The sequence below is a fragment of the Sus scrofa genome, chromosome 8, assembly GCF_000003025.6.
Source record: "Sus scrofa isolate TJ Tabasco breed Duroc chromosome 8, Sscrofa11.1, whole genome shotgun sequence".
Classification (NCBI taxonomy): domain Eukaryota; kingdom Metazoa; phylum Chordata; class Mammalia; order Artiodactyla; family Suidae; genus Sus; species Sus scrofa.
This window is the reverse complement of record NC_010450.4, coordinates 3,278,332-3,292,722: the sequence shown is the minus strand read 5'-3', so window position 1 is coordinate 3,292,722 and position 14,391 is coordinate 3,278,332. Positions and strand designations below refer to the sequence as shown.

The following is a 14,391-nucleotide window of genomic DNA, read 5'->3' as shown; positions in this document are numbered from 1 at the left end:
GGTGGATGGTGGATGGATGGATGGTGGATGGATGGATGGATGGATGGATGGATGGATGGTGGATGGATGGATGGATGGATGGATGATGGATGGATGGATGGATGGTGGATGGATGGATGGATGGATGGATGGATGGTGGATGGATGGATAGTGGATGGATGGATGGATGGTGGATGGTGGATGGATGGATGGATGGTGGATGGATGGATGGATGGTGGATGGATGGATGATGGATGGATGGATGGATGGTGGATGGTGGATGGATGGATGGATGGATGGATGGATGGTGGATGGATGGACAGGTGATGGATGGATGGGTGATGGATGGATGGATGGATGGATGGATGGATGATGGATGGATGATGGATGGATGGATGGATGGATAGTGGATGGATGGATGGATAGTGGATGGATGGATGGATGGTGGATGGTGGATGGATGGATGGTGGATGGATGGATGGTGGATGGATGGATGGTGATGGATGGATGGAGTGGATGGATGGATGGATAGTGGATGGATGGATGGATGGTGGATGGTGGATGGATGGATGGTGGATGGATGGATGGATGGATGGATGGTGGATGGATGGATGGATAGTGGATGGATGGATGGATGGTGGATGGATGGATGGTGGATGGATGGATGGATGGATGGATGGTGGATGGATGGATGGATGGTGGATGGATGGACAGATGATGGATGGATGGGTGATGGATGGATGGTAGATGGATGGATGATGGATGGACAGGTGATGGATGGATGGTGGATGGATTTATGGATGGATGGATGGATGGTGGATGGATGGATGGATGGTGGATGGATGGATGGATGGATGGTGGATGGATGGATGGATGGTGGATGGATGGATGGATGGATGGTGGATGGATGGATAGTGGATGGATGGATGATGGATAGATGGATGGATGGTGGATGGGTGATGGATGGATGGTGGATGGATGGATGGATGGATGGTGGATGGATGGATAGTGGATGGATGGATGATGGATAGATGGATGGATGGTGGATGGATGGTAGATGGATGGATGATGGATGGGTGATGGATGGATGGTGGATGGATGGATGGATGGATGGATGGATGATGGATGGATGGATGGTGGATGGGTGGATGAATGATAGGTGGATGGATGATGGATGGATGGTGGGTGGATGGATGGTAGACATGGATGGATGGGAGTTTGATGGATGAATGAATGAATGAATTTCTACCAGTATGGATCACCCAGGTCAGGGACCTCCAAATGTGGATTCCTGGCTGGCCTGAGGCGTAGCTCTCTACGGGACCTTACCTCCTTGCAGGTCCTCACTCAGTGTGTCTGCTTTGACCCAGAGTACATCACATCCACTCACACCACTGACCAAATCACGTCTCGTGCCAAGGTCTGGTCCTCGAGGACTGACGGGTGTCCCTGACATCCCCTGGCCTCCCGGGCTGTGTCTGCTCGGGTGCCTTCCTCTGGACAGCATGTGCTTCTGGGTATTAATAGCGCTACTTACCCTTCCATGTAATTAGACCAGAGCACAGTCACAGAGACTTACTTTCCCGCAGAAGTCGACTGCATGGCAATTGCTCTCTAATTTATGGTGCCCTGAAAAATTAATGGAGCTGAAATCTCAGTTATTTTCTGTGGTTCTTTCTTGCGACTATCAGGAAAGAAGAAAGGCTTAGTTGTGGTTGTAAAAGGAATGAGGAATCTGAGGACATTCATAACAATGCCAGCAGGGCTGGAGGGGTTTTAGGCTTTGTGGGTTTCCCAGCTCGCTAAATCCCAAGAAGCAGGATGGCGTGCTCAAACCACGCTGATTTTGATTCCAACAGACCCGGTGTATTGAGCAGGCACCTGCCACTGTAATGCCGAGTAACACACAGCTCCCCCCTCCCCCCCGTGGCTCACATCAGCGCTTCCTGTGTCTGGGAGGCAGTGGGGGTTCCGTCGGGCTCGGCTGGGACTGGCCAGACGTGGCTCCTGGCACAGCTCAGGTTGCTTATTGTGGAGCCGGTGGTTACTTGGGGACATGGGGACATGCTATTCTCATGATGGAGGGCAGAGGGAACCACACGAGGACTTTTTTCCCCCTGCTTTTTAGGGCTGAACCCAAAGCATATGGAAACTCCCAGGCTAGGGATTGAATCGGAGCTGTAGCTGCAGGCCTCTGCCACAGCCACAGCCACGCCAGATCCTTAACTCACTGAGCTGGAGCAGGGCCAGGGATCGAACCCGCATCCTCATGGATACTAGTTGGGTTCGTTACCGCTGAGCCACCATGGAGAACTCCAGAAATTTACTTTTTTTTTTTTTTTTTTTTTTTTTTTTGTCTTTTTAGGGCCACACCCATGGCATATGGAAGTTCCCAGGCTAGGGATTGAATCAGAGTGGCAACTGCTGGCCTACACCACAGCCACACCAGATCCAAGCCGCGTCTCCGACTGACACCACAGCTCACGGCCAGGTGAGCGTGGCCAGGGGTTGAACCTGCATCTTCATGGATACCAGTCATGTTCATTACCCCTGAGCCACAGCAGGGAACTCTGAAAAGTTTACTTTTAATACAACTTTAGAACAACCAAAGGGAACCACATAGGAGAAAAAGAAAAATGAACCCAACATGTTCCAAAAAAAAAAAAAAAAAAAAAAAAAAAAAAAAAAAAAAATGAACCCCCACAGTCCTCCAGCCCAGAGGAGGCTGTGCTGGCACTTATCCAGGCTGAAGAGGAGGGCAGCTGCTGTCCAGAGGGTGGCAGGTGGGGGGCGCTGTCATTAGAAGGGGTGAGTGAGGGGGCTGTGAGGACCAGTGAGCAGCTGGGCGGCCCCACGGGCCCGCGAGATGCAATGCGCCAGCCTTTTCACTCTGAGCTCAGACTTCAGAATTGGGAAGAAACTGGGCTTCTCGTAAGTAGAGAACAGTTTTGTGAGCAGTGAGATTCTTATACGCAGAGAGGGTCCTTTTTGCTCTGACCATTGTGTCTGGCAGGGCTCCGGGCGGGAACAAGACCCCACTCTGGATATTTTAGGCAGGAAAAGGATTTATCTGGGTGATTGGTGCTCTCTAAACTGGGTAGGTGGGGGTGGGGGGCTTCAGGCCAGACACCCAAGTGTCTGGGAAGCTGGCCCCGCAGGAGAAGGTGGGGGATTGGGAGCTCCCCCTGGGGTTCCCAAGGTCAAGAACATGCCACTCGCAGTGGTTAACGAATCTGACTAGGAACTATGAGGTTGCAGGTTCGATCTCTGGCCTTGCTCAGTGGGTTAAAGATCCTGTGTTGCCGTGAGCTGTGGTGCAGGTCACAGACGTGGCTCAGATCTGGCATTGCTGTGGCTGTGGTGTAGGCTGGTGGCTACAGCTCCAATTAGACCCCTAGCCTGGGAACCTCCATATGCCGTGGGAGTGGCCCTAGAAAAGGCAAAAAGACAAACAAAACAAAACAAAACATGCCACTGAGGCCAGGGGTCCAGGCATCTGAAATGACCACTGCTGCAGCCCATGCTGCCTGGGTACGACCACAAAGCCAGCGATTGGACACTGAGAGGCAGGGTCCAGCTGCTGCCTCCACCACCGCTGCCCCTCCACCCTCCAGAGCTGGAGGACGGATGCCAGGCACATCCTATGGCCTTGCTGCCCTGCAGAAATGCCCAAGGCAGCAGGAAATCGGCTCCATGGCACTTGCACCTCCCAAGCCTTACACAAGCACATCGTCCTGACCCAGAGGTGTCACTGCAAGGGAGTCTGAGCAGTGGTAGATCTCAGCTCTCCAGCCTCTGCAGCCCGACCAGGCCTCCTACAGCAAGGGAGGAAAGGCTGCGGAGCTCCAGCCATCACACCCACCTGCCATCAAAGCCACGTGCCACGGCTGTGTCTCTAATAAGTGTGCGAGCCCTTCCTTCTGACCACATCCTCCCCCGCTTCCTTCATTTCTCCCCCGTTCTGACGTCCGGTCATTTTATCTTTATGTCAGAGAGGCGAGTGAGTGCTGCTCCACTCATTTCATTTCATTTCATTTAATCTCATTTCATTTCATCTCATCTCATTTCATTTTTTGGCCGCACCTGCACCACACCTGGGGCAATTCAGATCCTTTAACCTACTGTGTAGAGGAAGCCACCTTCCCCAGGGCGTCACTGTGTGGTTTTAGCTTCGGTAACTAAGACGTCCCTGGTGTGTTTATTCTTGTTTGTTTGCCAGTGTTTGTCTTTTATTAAGCAGAAATGTTCTATTTCTGCAGCAATTGATTTGCATTATAAAATCGCCTTGTGAGAGCAAATTGGAAAGGCTTCAGAACGTTCTGGGGCAGGTGTCATAAACGCAGGTGCGTCAGCAGTCGTGTCCTCCGTTAATCCAGAGGCTTTGTGACCTGGCTGCCGACACTGATGGCTGCAGACTGGTTGCCTGAGGAGGTGACCTCTGCCCTCCAGTGGGGTAAAGGGAGGCCTCCCCAAGAGACAGGAGACGCCCAGGTGGCGAGGGGCAGGAGGAGGGCCATGCCAGGCAGAGGGAACAGCATGTGCAGAGGCCTAGAGGCGAGAGAGGAAAAGGTGCATCCGGAAAACAGAGTTGAATCCAGCTGGAGCCTGGGCTTGGGGAAGCTGGGGAAGGGGCGCTGGTTCTCAATGGACAGGGTTTGGGGAGCCCTGGAGGAGCCGCCAGGGAGGGGCCTGGCATCGAGTGACAAAGACATAGGCTCTCAGCCTCGCTCCCGGGAGGGCGGGGGGCTGCTCCTGACATTTTCCGCCTGGGCAAGTGGGGGTCTGTAGTTTCCAGGGCCTCTGTCTGCAAACAGGGAAGAAGGCTGGGACACCCAGGGACAGTGTGGGCGGGAACAGGGCTGACGGATCACGAGGCCAGGACGGTGTGTTATGCTCACCTCTGGGCTCCGCCTCGACCTGCAGCCCTGCCTGCGGGGAGCCTGCGTGCCGAGGTCCCCGTGGGGTCCGTCTGGGCTCCCGAGTACGGATTGCTCCAGAGGAGCTCTCTAGGGCTTTTAGGACTTTCAGCATCACTGCGGTATCTTGTAATCCCCTAAGACGGCCCCGCCTGGGTCCACGGGATCCAGCAGGGGACCAGGTGGGTGGCCGGGGTGGGGTGGGGAAGGGGTGCTGGAGGAAGTGGGGGGATGGGCACCTCCTAGATCAAGAGTGGGCAGGAGGGAGGGCGGGAGGAGCGGGTACTGAGACGAGGGGAGGGGGAGGGGAGAGGAGATGGAGGCGGGCGGAGGCCAGAGGCTCAAGGACTCGAGGCCATCAGGACGATGTGGGACCTGGGCCCCTTGTCGGGAAGAGAATCAGGTCAGGAGGTTGGTAGAGTGAGTCCGACACAGCCGCTGGGGAGCCGGGACCTTGGACCAGGAGAAGCTTCTTTCATTCCTCCAGGGAGTAGTTCAGAGGGCCTACTGTGGCCCGCACTGGAGCTGGGGTACATGCGAGCACACCAGACCAAACCCCCTGCCCCCGGCATCCTCTCTAGATGAGGCATGAGGCAGTAGAGAAACATCACACCCGGGCCGGCTGAGCCAGCCCAAGGGCTCCTGGAGAGGAGGGGGCTGGGGGTGAGGGGGCGGCCCAGGGGCTCAATCCCCTTGGTAGAAGAATCTGGAATGCAGGGCTTGAACCAGTCCCTAGAAACCAGGTACAAACAGGTAGAGGTGGGCGGGGGCACAAGGGAGCGGGAGGGGCCCAGGTGCCGCGGTCCAGCGGAGGGAAGCACGGCAGGCTGGTTCTTTCCGGCCTCCTGACCCTGAGCCCAGCTCTTGACCTCAGGGCCTAGGTTCTAAGCCTCACTCTGCAGCACCAGGGCCTCTGAGCAAGTGGCCTCAGCAACGGCCTGACCCAGAGTGACGGTAGACTGAGTCTTAAATTGACTGAGGACAAGGAAGAGCCTTCCAGCCCGAGGAAAAGCAGGCGCAGGTGCTCAGAGGACCCCGTAGAGACACATTAGCACCATATCTGTGAATGAGCCCAGAGCCCGAGTGACCAGAGTGCAGAGCATGTGGGCTGGGGGTGGGTGGAGCAGGACGGCCGCAGGAGGGAGGCCTGGGCAGCCCCAGGGGGCCCGGGTCACCATCTAAGGGTAGGCTTTGTCCCGAGGCCATGCATCCCTTGGGAGAGGGCAGTGACCTGCCCAGGTGTGTGTTGCAGGACGTCCCGTGGAGCTAGGGCTGGGCCGAGTCAGGGGGCTGCAGAGACGCAGGGGCTTACAGGGCTGTGACCAGGGAGGAGGGTGGGCGGGCAGCAGATGTGCGTCGGGTGGAGGGTGAATCGCAGAAGCCTGGTGACCCTTGGATGTGGCAGTGGGGAGGCGAGGACAGGGACCAAGGGGAGTTGCTGGCCTTGGGAGCTGGTGGTGACGGGCGGTGGGCAGGCCTGGGTGGGCTTGCAGAAGGATGCTGAGCACGAGGGACAGGGCAGCACAGGTTCGGTGCTTGCCGAGCCCGTTTTCTTCTGAGCTTCCACAAACCTTTCTTTGATACCAGCAGCAGTCACATCGGTGAAGTCACGTGCTCTGTATGGCACAGGGCCCCGGAGGCGGGCGCACTGGAGCCGACACAGAAAGCCAGAAATAGAATATGCTCCACGCGGGCTCTGGAGGCTGCGGATACGGCTGCCGTCCTGGCAGCTATGGCTGAGATTGTTATACCCATTTCACGGGTGGGGAAACTGAGTCTGCTCCACCCGAGGCCGAGGGGCTGGCTTTGCCTTCCTTTCAAGGGCTGGGGATGGAGAGTGCTCTGTTCAAGAGATTCACTCTAGTCTCGAGCTCAGAGGACTAAAGGAAGGGGCATTCAAACCACAGAGAATTCAGATCCAGCCTCGCACCTGCACAACCCGGGCAAGTTGCACAATTGGTCTGAACCGCGTTCTCCGTCTATGAAACGGGCTGATAGAGTGGGGTCTTGTATGGATGTCACGGGGACAGGCAGCCCTCCGCAAGGGTCCCCACTGTCATTGACATCAATACCGGGAAGACACTGACGCATCCAGTGAGCGCTTAATTAGTGCAGCTGCTTTGCCGAGGGGACGATCTCACAACATTCCAGCAAGCGAGTGATCTGGGGCCTCACTCTGGAAATGGAGAGTCTGAGGAGTTCCCTGTTGACTCCGTGGGTTAAGGACTTGATGTTGTCACTGCTGTGGCGCAGGTTCAATCCCTGGCCCAAGAACTTCTGAATGCCATGGGTGCGGCCAGAAAGGAGAGTGGGGAATCTGAGGCTTAGAACAGCTTTGGCGTCTGTGCCCGGAAGCGCTGCTGTGCACAGCAGAGTCTGCTAGAGCCAGGCCTGCTGAACCCACGACCTCTGGGCCTCACACCAGGGGACATCATGGTGACAGGGGGTGACAGGGCGACACAGCACCCAGTGGAGCCGGGTCTCCGCCTCTCCTCCCCTGCAGCCACGGCTTTCCCGCCTCTGTCCGGTTCCCACACCCGGGAGTGAGAGGGGCTTGTCCCGCCCCCGGGCCGGGCCTGTAGGCAGCAAACTCGTTGATCTCTGCATTCCATTGTGTGATGCAAGATTTAGTGTGTGTGATGCTTTGTGGGTGCAAAGGGTCCCTGAAACCCCTGTGGCCCACCCCCCAGGAGTGGTATGGATACTTTAGTGTCTCGTAGACCCACCCGCTGAGAGGGGAGGCGAGCCAAAGAAACCCTGCAAAATAACAAGCGATGTTGTCACTTGTTTTCACTTCTGTGGCACAGGTTCAATCCCTGGCCCAGGAACTTTCACGTGCCGTGGGCATGAACCAAAAAAAAAAAAAAAAAAAAAAAAAAAAAATGAAGATAATTGGGACAGAAGTTATAGAGCTGGGCGGGTGTCTCTGAGTCACCTGGCGGTCAGGAGCAACAGGTGCTGGAGGCAAATGAACAGGAGCAAAACCAAATGAGAACGAGAAGCAAAAGGGCAGAAACCATGCCTGTTTCCCAGGGTGAGAAAGGGAGGCGCGGGCTGTGCCCCTGACATGTGGCACACGGGACCCCCTTGACCCCCCCCCCCCGCCGGGGAACTTCTGGAGGAGGATGTCACCCCATTTTATAGCAGGAAATCCAAGCCTTAACCTTGGTGACCCCAGATGGGGAAGGCAGGATCTGAGCGTAGGTGTGCTGGGCTCACCCTTGGGAGACAGGGTCCTGGGCTTCTGTGCTGCCGTTGGGGGATGCTGCAGCCACTCTGAGCCGGAAGAGGAGGCCAGACCCCCTCAGCAGGGTAGGGACTACTGGCCTCCCAAACAGAACAGAGGGTCACCCGTGAGTGAGTTGCACTTCCTGCCTAAAACTCTACATGGGCTCCACCCCCACCCCCACCCCCCACCCTCGAGGTAGTCACAGCTCTGCCCCTTCCTCAGCCTCCAGCTCTGACACTCACCCTCATGCCACCCAAAGCCAGCTTGTGGGGCCAGAACTGCTGTTTGCTGAGCACCTGCTGTTTGCTGAGCACCCCCACACCCCTCCTGCTCTGGGACCTGCACTGGGGAGCTCCCACCCCCCTAGAATGGCCTCAGCCTTCTGAGCGCCTCGTCCTGCTCAGCAGCCTGGTGGTCTCGGGTAGGGCTGGCCACATACTTTGTGGGGCTCAAAGTACCAAATGGAAACATTTAAAAATCGGGACACACCCTTTCAACTTTCTTCTGCGGCCCCTCTCCATTGGTCAGCTAACGTGAGCTGTTAGCTTCACGTTTCCTGTGTACAGGGACACAGGCAGGTCAGGTGCAGACCTTCAGGCCCCCGGGAGCTCAGGACTCAGCGTGCAGACACCCAACCCTGAACTTGGCAGCCCGAGCCCCACCCTGGGGTGATGGGTGGGCAGCCAAAGGCCTGTCCTGGGAGGTGGCAGGAAGTAGGGCTGCGGGAGCCGGGCTTTGAACCCCACACCAGCTCAGTGTTCCATCCCGCCTCACTCACAAAACTCCAGTTCAGAGATACAATTACTGGGTCCTTCAAGTCCGTGACCAAAGAGCGTTAAATCCCAAGCCTAGACCCCAGCCAGCCTGCAGAGGAGGCTCTGCTGCTTCCTGCAGCTCCTGCTCCTCCTCCCGAGTGCCCTCCGGCCACCCTTCCTGGGGACATTCGGGTCCCTGCAGAGAGCCTGCTCTTGGACACACCTCCTCTGGGGACCTCGCTGCCTGGGGCTCTGCGCTCCTACCAGCTGGCCTGGGGTAGAGCACGGCTCTTTATGGAGCCCCTGTGCCTGACCTTCCGCCCCTGGGAGGCCGGCCTGTCCCCACCTGGAGCCCAGGACCTGCCCCCAGCAGGTCCTTACCAGACAGGACAGGACCTGCCTCCCCTGGAGCCGCGGGAGCTCTCGGAAGAGGCTCCTTCCTCACGTTGGGACCCCCTTTCCTCTCCGCCTTCTGCCCTAAAGCTCTACGTGTCTGCTGACCTGGGGAAGAAGTGGACGCTTCTGCAGGAGCGAGTGACCAAGGACCACGTGTTCTGGTGAGCGGGGACCCCGGGGAGGCCGCGTCAGCGCCTGGGCCCCAGCTCGGGGCTCCCCACCTCCTCCTCCTTGCCCAGCCCTGCCCTCCTCATGCGGGGGTGGGGGCGCAGGGGGTCCTCTCCGCTCTGCTGGGGCCGCGCAGGAAACAGTTGAGAGCTGGGGCTCGGTGTCCCTCAGGCTACGTGTGCGCCCATGAACCAGCTGTGCCGCTTAGGACTCATGGATCGCCCTCTCCGAGCCTGTGTCCTGAGCAGTAGGGAGAAACGCCAAAGCACGAAAGCTGGCACAGCGTCCAGCACGCGGGAAGCCCACCGCCCCTCCCCACTGACCCCCTCCTCTCTGCACTGATCCCCATCCCCTCTGCACTCTAAGCCCCCTCCCCTCCCCACTGACCCCCCTCCCCTCCGCAGTGACCCCCTCCCCTCTGCACTCACCCTGTCCCCTCCCATCCTGGTCCTGGCTCAGCCCCTGACGAACCGTCTGGCGGTGCAGCCCCCACCCCATGGCTCCCGCGTCTTGGCCCCTCTCCTGCCCCATCCGGTGTGGGGCTTCCTCCTCATTTGTGTTCACCACAATCCGTTCACCGAGGGCCCTGGTCTCTGCACAGTGAGGACACTCTGGGGCTCGGGACGTGCTTGTTGGGTGAGCGAGGGAACGAGGTGCACGCGGAGGAGGAGACTCGGCCGAGGGTGGGCTGCGCGGCTCAGAGCCCGGCCAGCGTCCCTCTCTTTAAACTGCCCTTGGAGACTCGCACGGCGACACAGGCGCTCTTTCTACCAAAGGGCCTTTTCCTGAGTGTGCGCGGCACACACGTGCACACACACATCTTTTCCCTTTCTCGTCTCATTTGGGCCGCCATCTCCCGCCCGGGCCGCCCCTCCAGGCCGTGGACCTGCCTCCCCCGGGGACACACACCGCGGAAAGAACTCCCCACCCCCGCCCCCGGCTCCTTCTCTATCTTCCATTTTCATAGTTTAAAGCTTCAGTGAAATGTGGCTGGTTTGCAGCCTGAGGACCCTTCCTGCTGTACCGCAGCGCGATGTAGTTACACACATACACACATCCGCCCCTTTCAGGTGCTTCTCCCGCGTAGGCCGTCAGGAGGACTGGGCAGAGTTCCCCGTGCTGGACAGCGGGCCCCACTCCCAGTCGTCCCACCTACCGCAGGGTGCGTGTGCCAGTCCCAAAGGGCCAGGACTGAGTCTGCTGACCTAGGGCCGCAGGCTGCAGGGATGCCTGCGTCTCTGCTCTGGAACAGCGACCTGGGCGCACACCTTCCGCCGTGGGCAGAAGCCAGGCTCTCTCCACGGAGCTGCCCAGCCTCCTGGAGGGCCTGGTTCCTTCCTGGGAAACCTGAGCATGGCATCCATCCCAGGCCTTGTCACTGGTGTCAGCTGCTGACCCTGAGGACGCGCAAAGGTGGGGGGGGGCAGCAGGTGGGACTTCCAAGCTGGGCAGCCTGGGGAATTGGCAGGTTGGGGGGCTCTGTGGTGCACCCAGTCCTGGCTGAGTGGGGCTCTGGGGAGACCTCTCAGGCTATAGAGAGACACGGCCGCAGAAGATGAAAGCTAAGTTGGCGCTCATTGAAACAGATTATCTCAGGTAAATCAAATTATTCCCCCCAAGTGCCCCAAAGCGTTCTGGGTTGTTCTGCACGAGGGGTAATCACGCCAGAGACTTGTCTGCCCGGGACCTGGGGTCTCCCTGGAGCATGGTGACAGCACAGGCTGGGCCCCGCTTGCAAGCCGTGGATAACGCGGTTCCGGCGGTGCTTCCAAGGTGCTCCCTATTGTGGGCTGGCGGGGGAATTGCCAAAGCCCTGTGTTCTTTCTGAGGCTCGGACCCTTAATGTTGTGAGATGCTTAAAACAACACATGAGCTTGTTAGGGCGGCCTTGCGGGGCCACCCGAGGGCAGCCCTGGGCGGGGAGACCTGCCGTGTTCTGGGCCCATGATGGGCCCTGGTTCCCCGCCTCCCTGTTAGTCTCTCAACGGCACCAGAACAAAATCACAACAGCTGCCCAGCTGCCGCCACGTGGTGGATCCTGAGCGTCCTGTGGACCCAGACTCGGATCAAATGCATCATCTTATTAAATCTGTGCAGCAGCCCCTGAACGCGTGAGCGAGGGGATGAGTGAGTCAGCGAATGAGAGGGAGTGGACGAGGGAGGGAGGGAGGGAGGGAGGGAGTGAGTGAGGAATGAATGAGTGAAGGAGTGAGTGGGTGGGGGAGAGAAGGAATGAGTGAGTGGGAGAGGGAGGGGAGCCAGCGAGTAAGCTGGGGCGGTGTCCTCACCCTGCTACAGATGGTGGGTGGTCAAACTGAAACTGCCCCTGCCCAGCTGAGGACCCGTCGGCGGTCCTGGAAAGGGAACCATGTCTGTCTTTGCTCAGCAGAGCGGGAAATGTCAGGCAGGGGACCCCGCCCCAGGAGCGGACAGCCGGTCCAGTCACAAACCCGAAGCCCGCAGCTCCCCTTCCGTGGAGACGTCCTAGCTCAGAGCGAGGCGCTGGCCTCCACGCGAGAAGCATCACTCTGCAGGGCTCCCCGCCCACCCCACCCCAGGAGCGTCTGCGGCTCAGACCCACTGTGGCTGTCCCCTGTCCCCCTGGAGGCGGGTTGAGGACCGAGGGGGGCCGGCTCTGGGCTGGGGGCTGGGGGTGATGGAGGCTGCGTGCTCTGCGGGGCATCCCATTGGCCTGAGGGGCTGTGGGGATGCCTGTCCTGGGCACTGAGTGTCCGTGGGAAGTGACCTCTGCATCAGACTCTCAGTTCGCTTTTTGGCAAAGTGAATGTGCCTCATCAGCTCAGTGTCCCCTGAGGGTCGGCTTGGATTTTTAAGAGTCATGTTGGCTGGCAGGTGGATTCTAACAGATGGAGTCAGCTCAGTACACCTGCGAGTGCCAGGTATCCTGCTTAGGAGGAGTGGAGAGAAGGTTTTAGAGTCCACGGACGGCACACCGCAGGGAGGTGACGTCACCCTAGGTTCCCTTCGGGTGGACGTGAACGTCTTGAAACTGCTGTGGATAGAGGCACAGATGCCCGGCAGACTCCAGGCCCTGCGAGGCCTCTGGGAGCAGGTGGGCTCTGGCCGAGGACGTCTTCTGACCCACGGAGCCAGGAGCCCCGCGTGGCTGCCTGGGGCTCGGGGACCACGAAAGCCCCATGAGAAGGGCTTGTTCCCGCCGCCAACGTCAGCCGTTCTTTTCCAGGGCTGTGTCTGGGGTGGACGCCGACCCTGACTTGGTCCACGTGGAGGCCCAGGACCCGGGAGGAGGTAAGCTGGGAGCGTGGGGGAGCTCACCCCGCAGCCAGGCTCTGCTGCCCTTGTCCTTGGCGGCTGGCCCTGCCCAGGCAACCTCGCCATGTTACGATGTGGCATCATTTTATTTTATTTTATTTTTTTTCTTTTTTGCCATTTCCTGGGCCGCTCCCGGGGCATATGGATGTTCCCAGGCTAGGGGTCGCTAGGGGTCGAATCAGAGCTGTAGCGAGACACCAGATCCACAGCAACACGGGATCCGAGCCACAGCAGCGCGGGATCCGAGCCGCGTCTGTGACCTACACCACAGCTCATGGCAACGCAGATCCTTAGCCCACTGAGCAAGGCCAGGGATCGAACCCGCAACCTCATGGTTCCTAGTTGGATTTGTTAACCACTGAGCCACAACAGGAACTCCCTGTGGCATCATTTTAAATGTGCTTATTTTCCAGCCGGGGATAAACTGAAGTCAAGGAGCTCCGCTCCAGTGCAAAGTCTATTAAGAGGGTGATTTGTTCCGGCCCCTGAGCCTGAGTTTCCCCATCTCTCAGCCCCCACACCCCGCGCTTGCTGAGTGCAGGGTGGGGCGGGGGCCTTTGATGGCTGCCCTCTCCAGTGGGGCAGGGGCTTCACAGCAGAGGCGCCCAGGGGCCTCAAACGCTACGAGAAAGGTCCTCTGTGCTCCTGAGGGAGGAGCATTGGTGGCAGAACCATGGAAGGTTCTAGAACCTCAGAGCTGAGAGGATCTATAGATTGCGTCGGCATTCAGCAAACACTGGCTGAGTCCCCTGTGGAGCAGGCCTAGGGCTGACCCTGCTGGGGATGCCATCCTCTGGACACAAATCCAAAACTGTCCCAGGCTGCCTGCTGTGGGTGACACGGGGACTGACCCCAGCAGGGCTCAGTGCAGCAGAGGGCCGATGCCTGCGAGTTCCTGAGTCCAGCCAGGAGGAAGGACAGGCCCTGTCATCAGCTGGGGACGTTGTTTTCACCCGGCAGTGATTCCGCACAGCCCACCTTCCTGGGGGAGGAGCGACCCCGAGCCCGGCAGCTGTGAGATACATGTGAAGACCCCCCCAGGACTGAGCAGTGTCCCTTCCACAGGAGACACCCCCGGCTCTCCCTTCCCCCAACCCCAGCCACCCCAGGTGTCCCGTTAGAACCCAGTCCAGCCCAGCTGGGTGGCCCAGCATCAGGGCCTGTAGGACCCAGCCCACTCTCCACCCCTGCGTACCCTCCTGCCAGCCTGAGCTACAGTCCACTCCTCAGGTCACCTTGCACCTGTCAGCACCCCCTGCAGGAAGGCCTCTCCCCATTCGCCCATCCCGAGCTTCTTTCTTGGGCCACTGCGCCCCCTTCTCTGGGCTCCACAGGACCCGGGCTGCCCTGTCACAGTGTGCACACTCCCGCGGGCACGGAGTTCCTTGGGGACAGGGTGGGGCCTGATTAGTTCGCCTCTTGTCCCCAGAAGAGCCACCACATGAATAAATCCATAGCCAGATGCCAGTCGCCCTGAGCAGATGCCAGACCACTGAGCAAACATTGTGGGACCCCGTGGCCACAACCGGTGCCACGGACACACGGACGCTGGCTGCCTTGTTACACGGTGTCATCACTGCCCATCTCTGCCTCTCCCCAGAGAGCAGCAGCTAGTGGCTCATCAGGGCCAGCGTCCAGCTCCCTTCTCAGCTCC

At 58.8% G+C, this 14,391-nt stretch overlaps 1 protein-coding gene across 8 annotated transcripts in view; it reads left to right on the top strand.

Moving 5' to 3' along the window:
* SORCS2 (sortilin related VPS10 domain containing receptor 2) overlaps positions 1 to 14,391 on the top strand; it is a 507,916-nt gene that overhangs the window by 422,280 nt on the left and 71,245 nt on the right. For all 8 annotated transcript variants that reach the window (XM_021100959.1, XM_021100958.1, XM_021100964.1 and 5 more), the window contains exons 5-6: positions 9,363 to 9,436; positions 12,649 to 12,713. In XM_021100959.1, the coding sequence (XP_020956618.1) occupies positions 9,363 to 9,436; positions 12,649 to 12,713 (139 nt within the window). The remainder of the gene's footprint in view (positions 1 to 9,362; positions 9,437 to 12,648; positions 12,714 to 14,391) is intronic.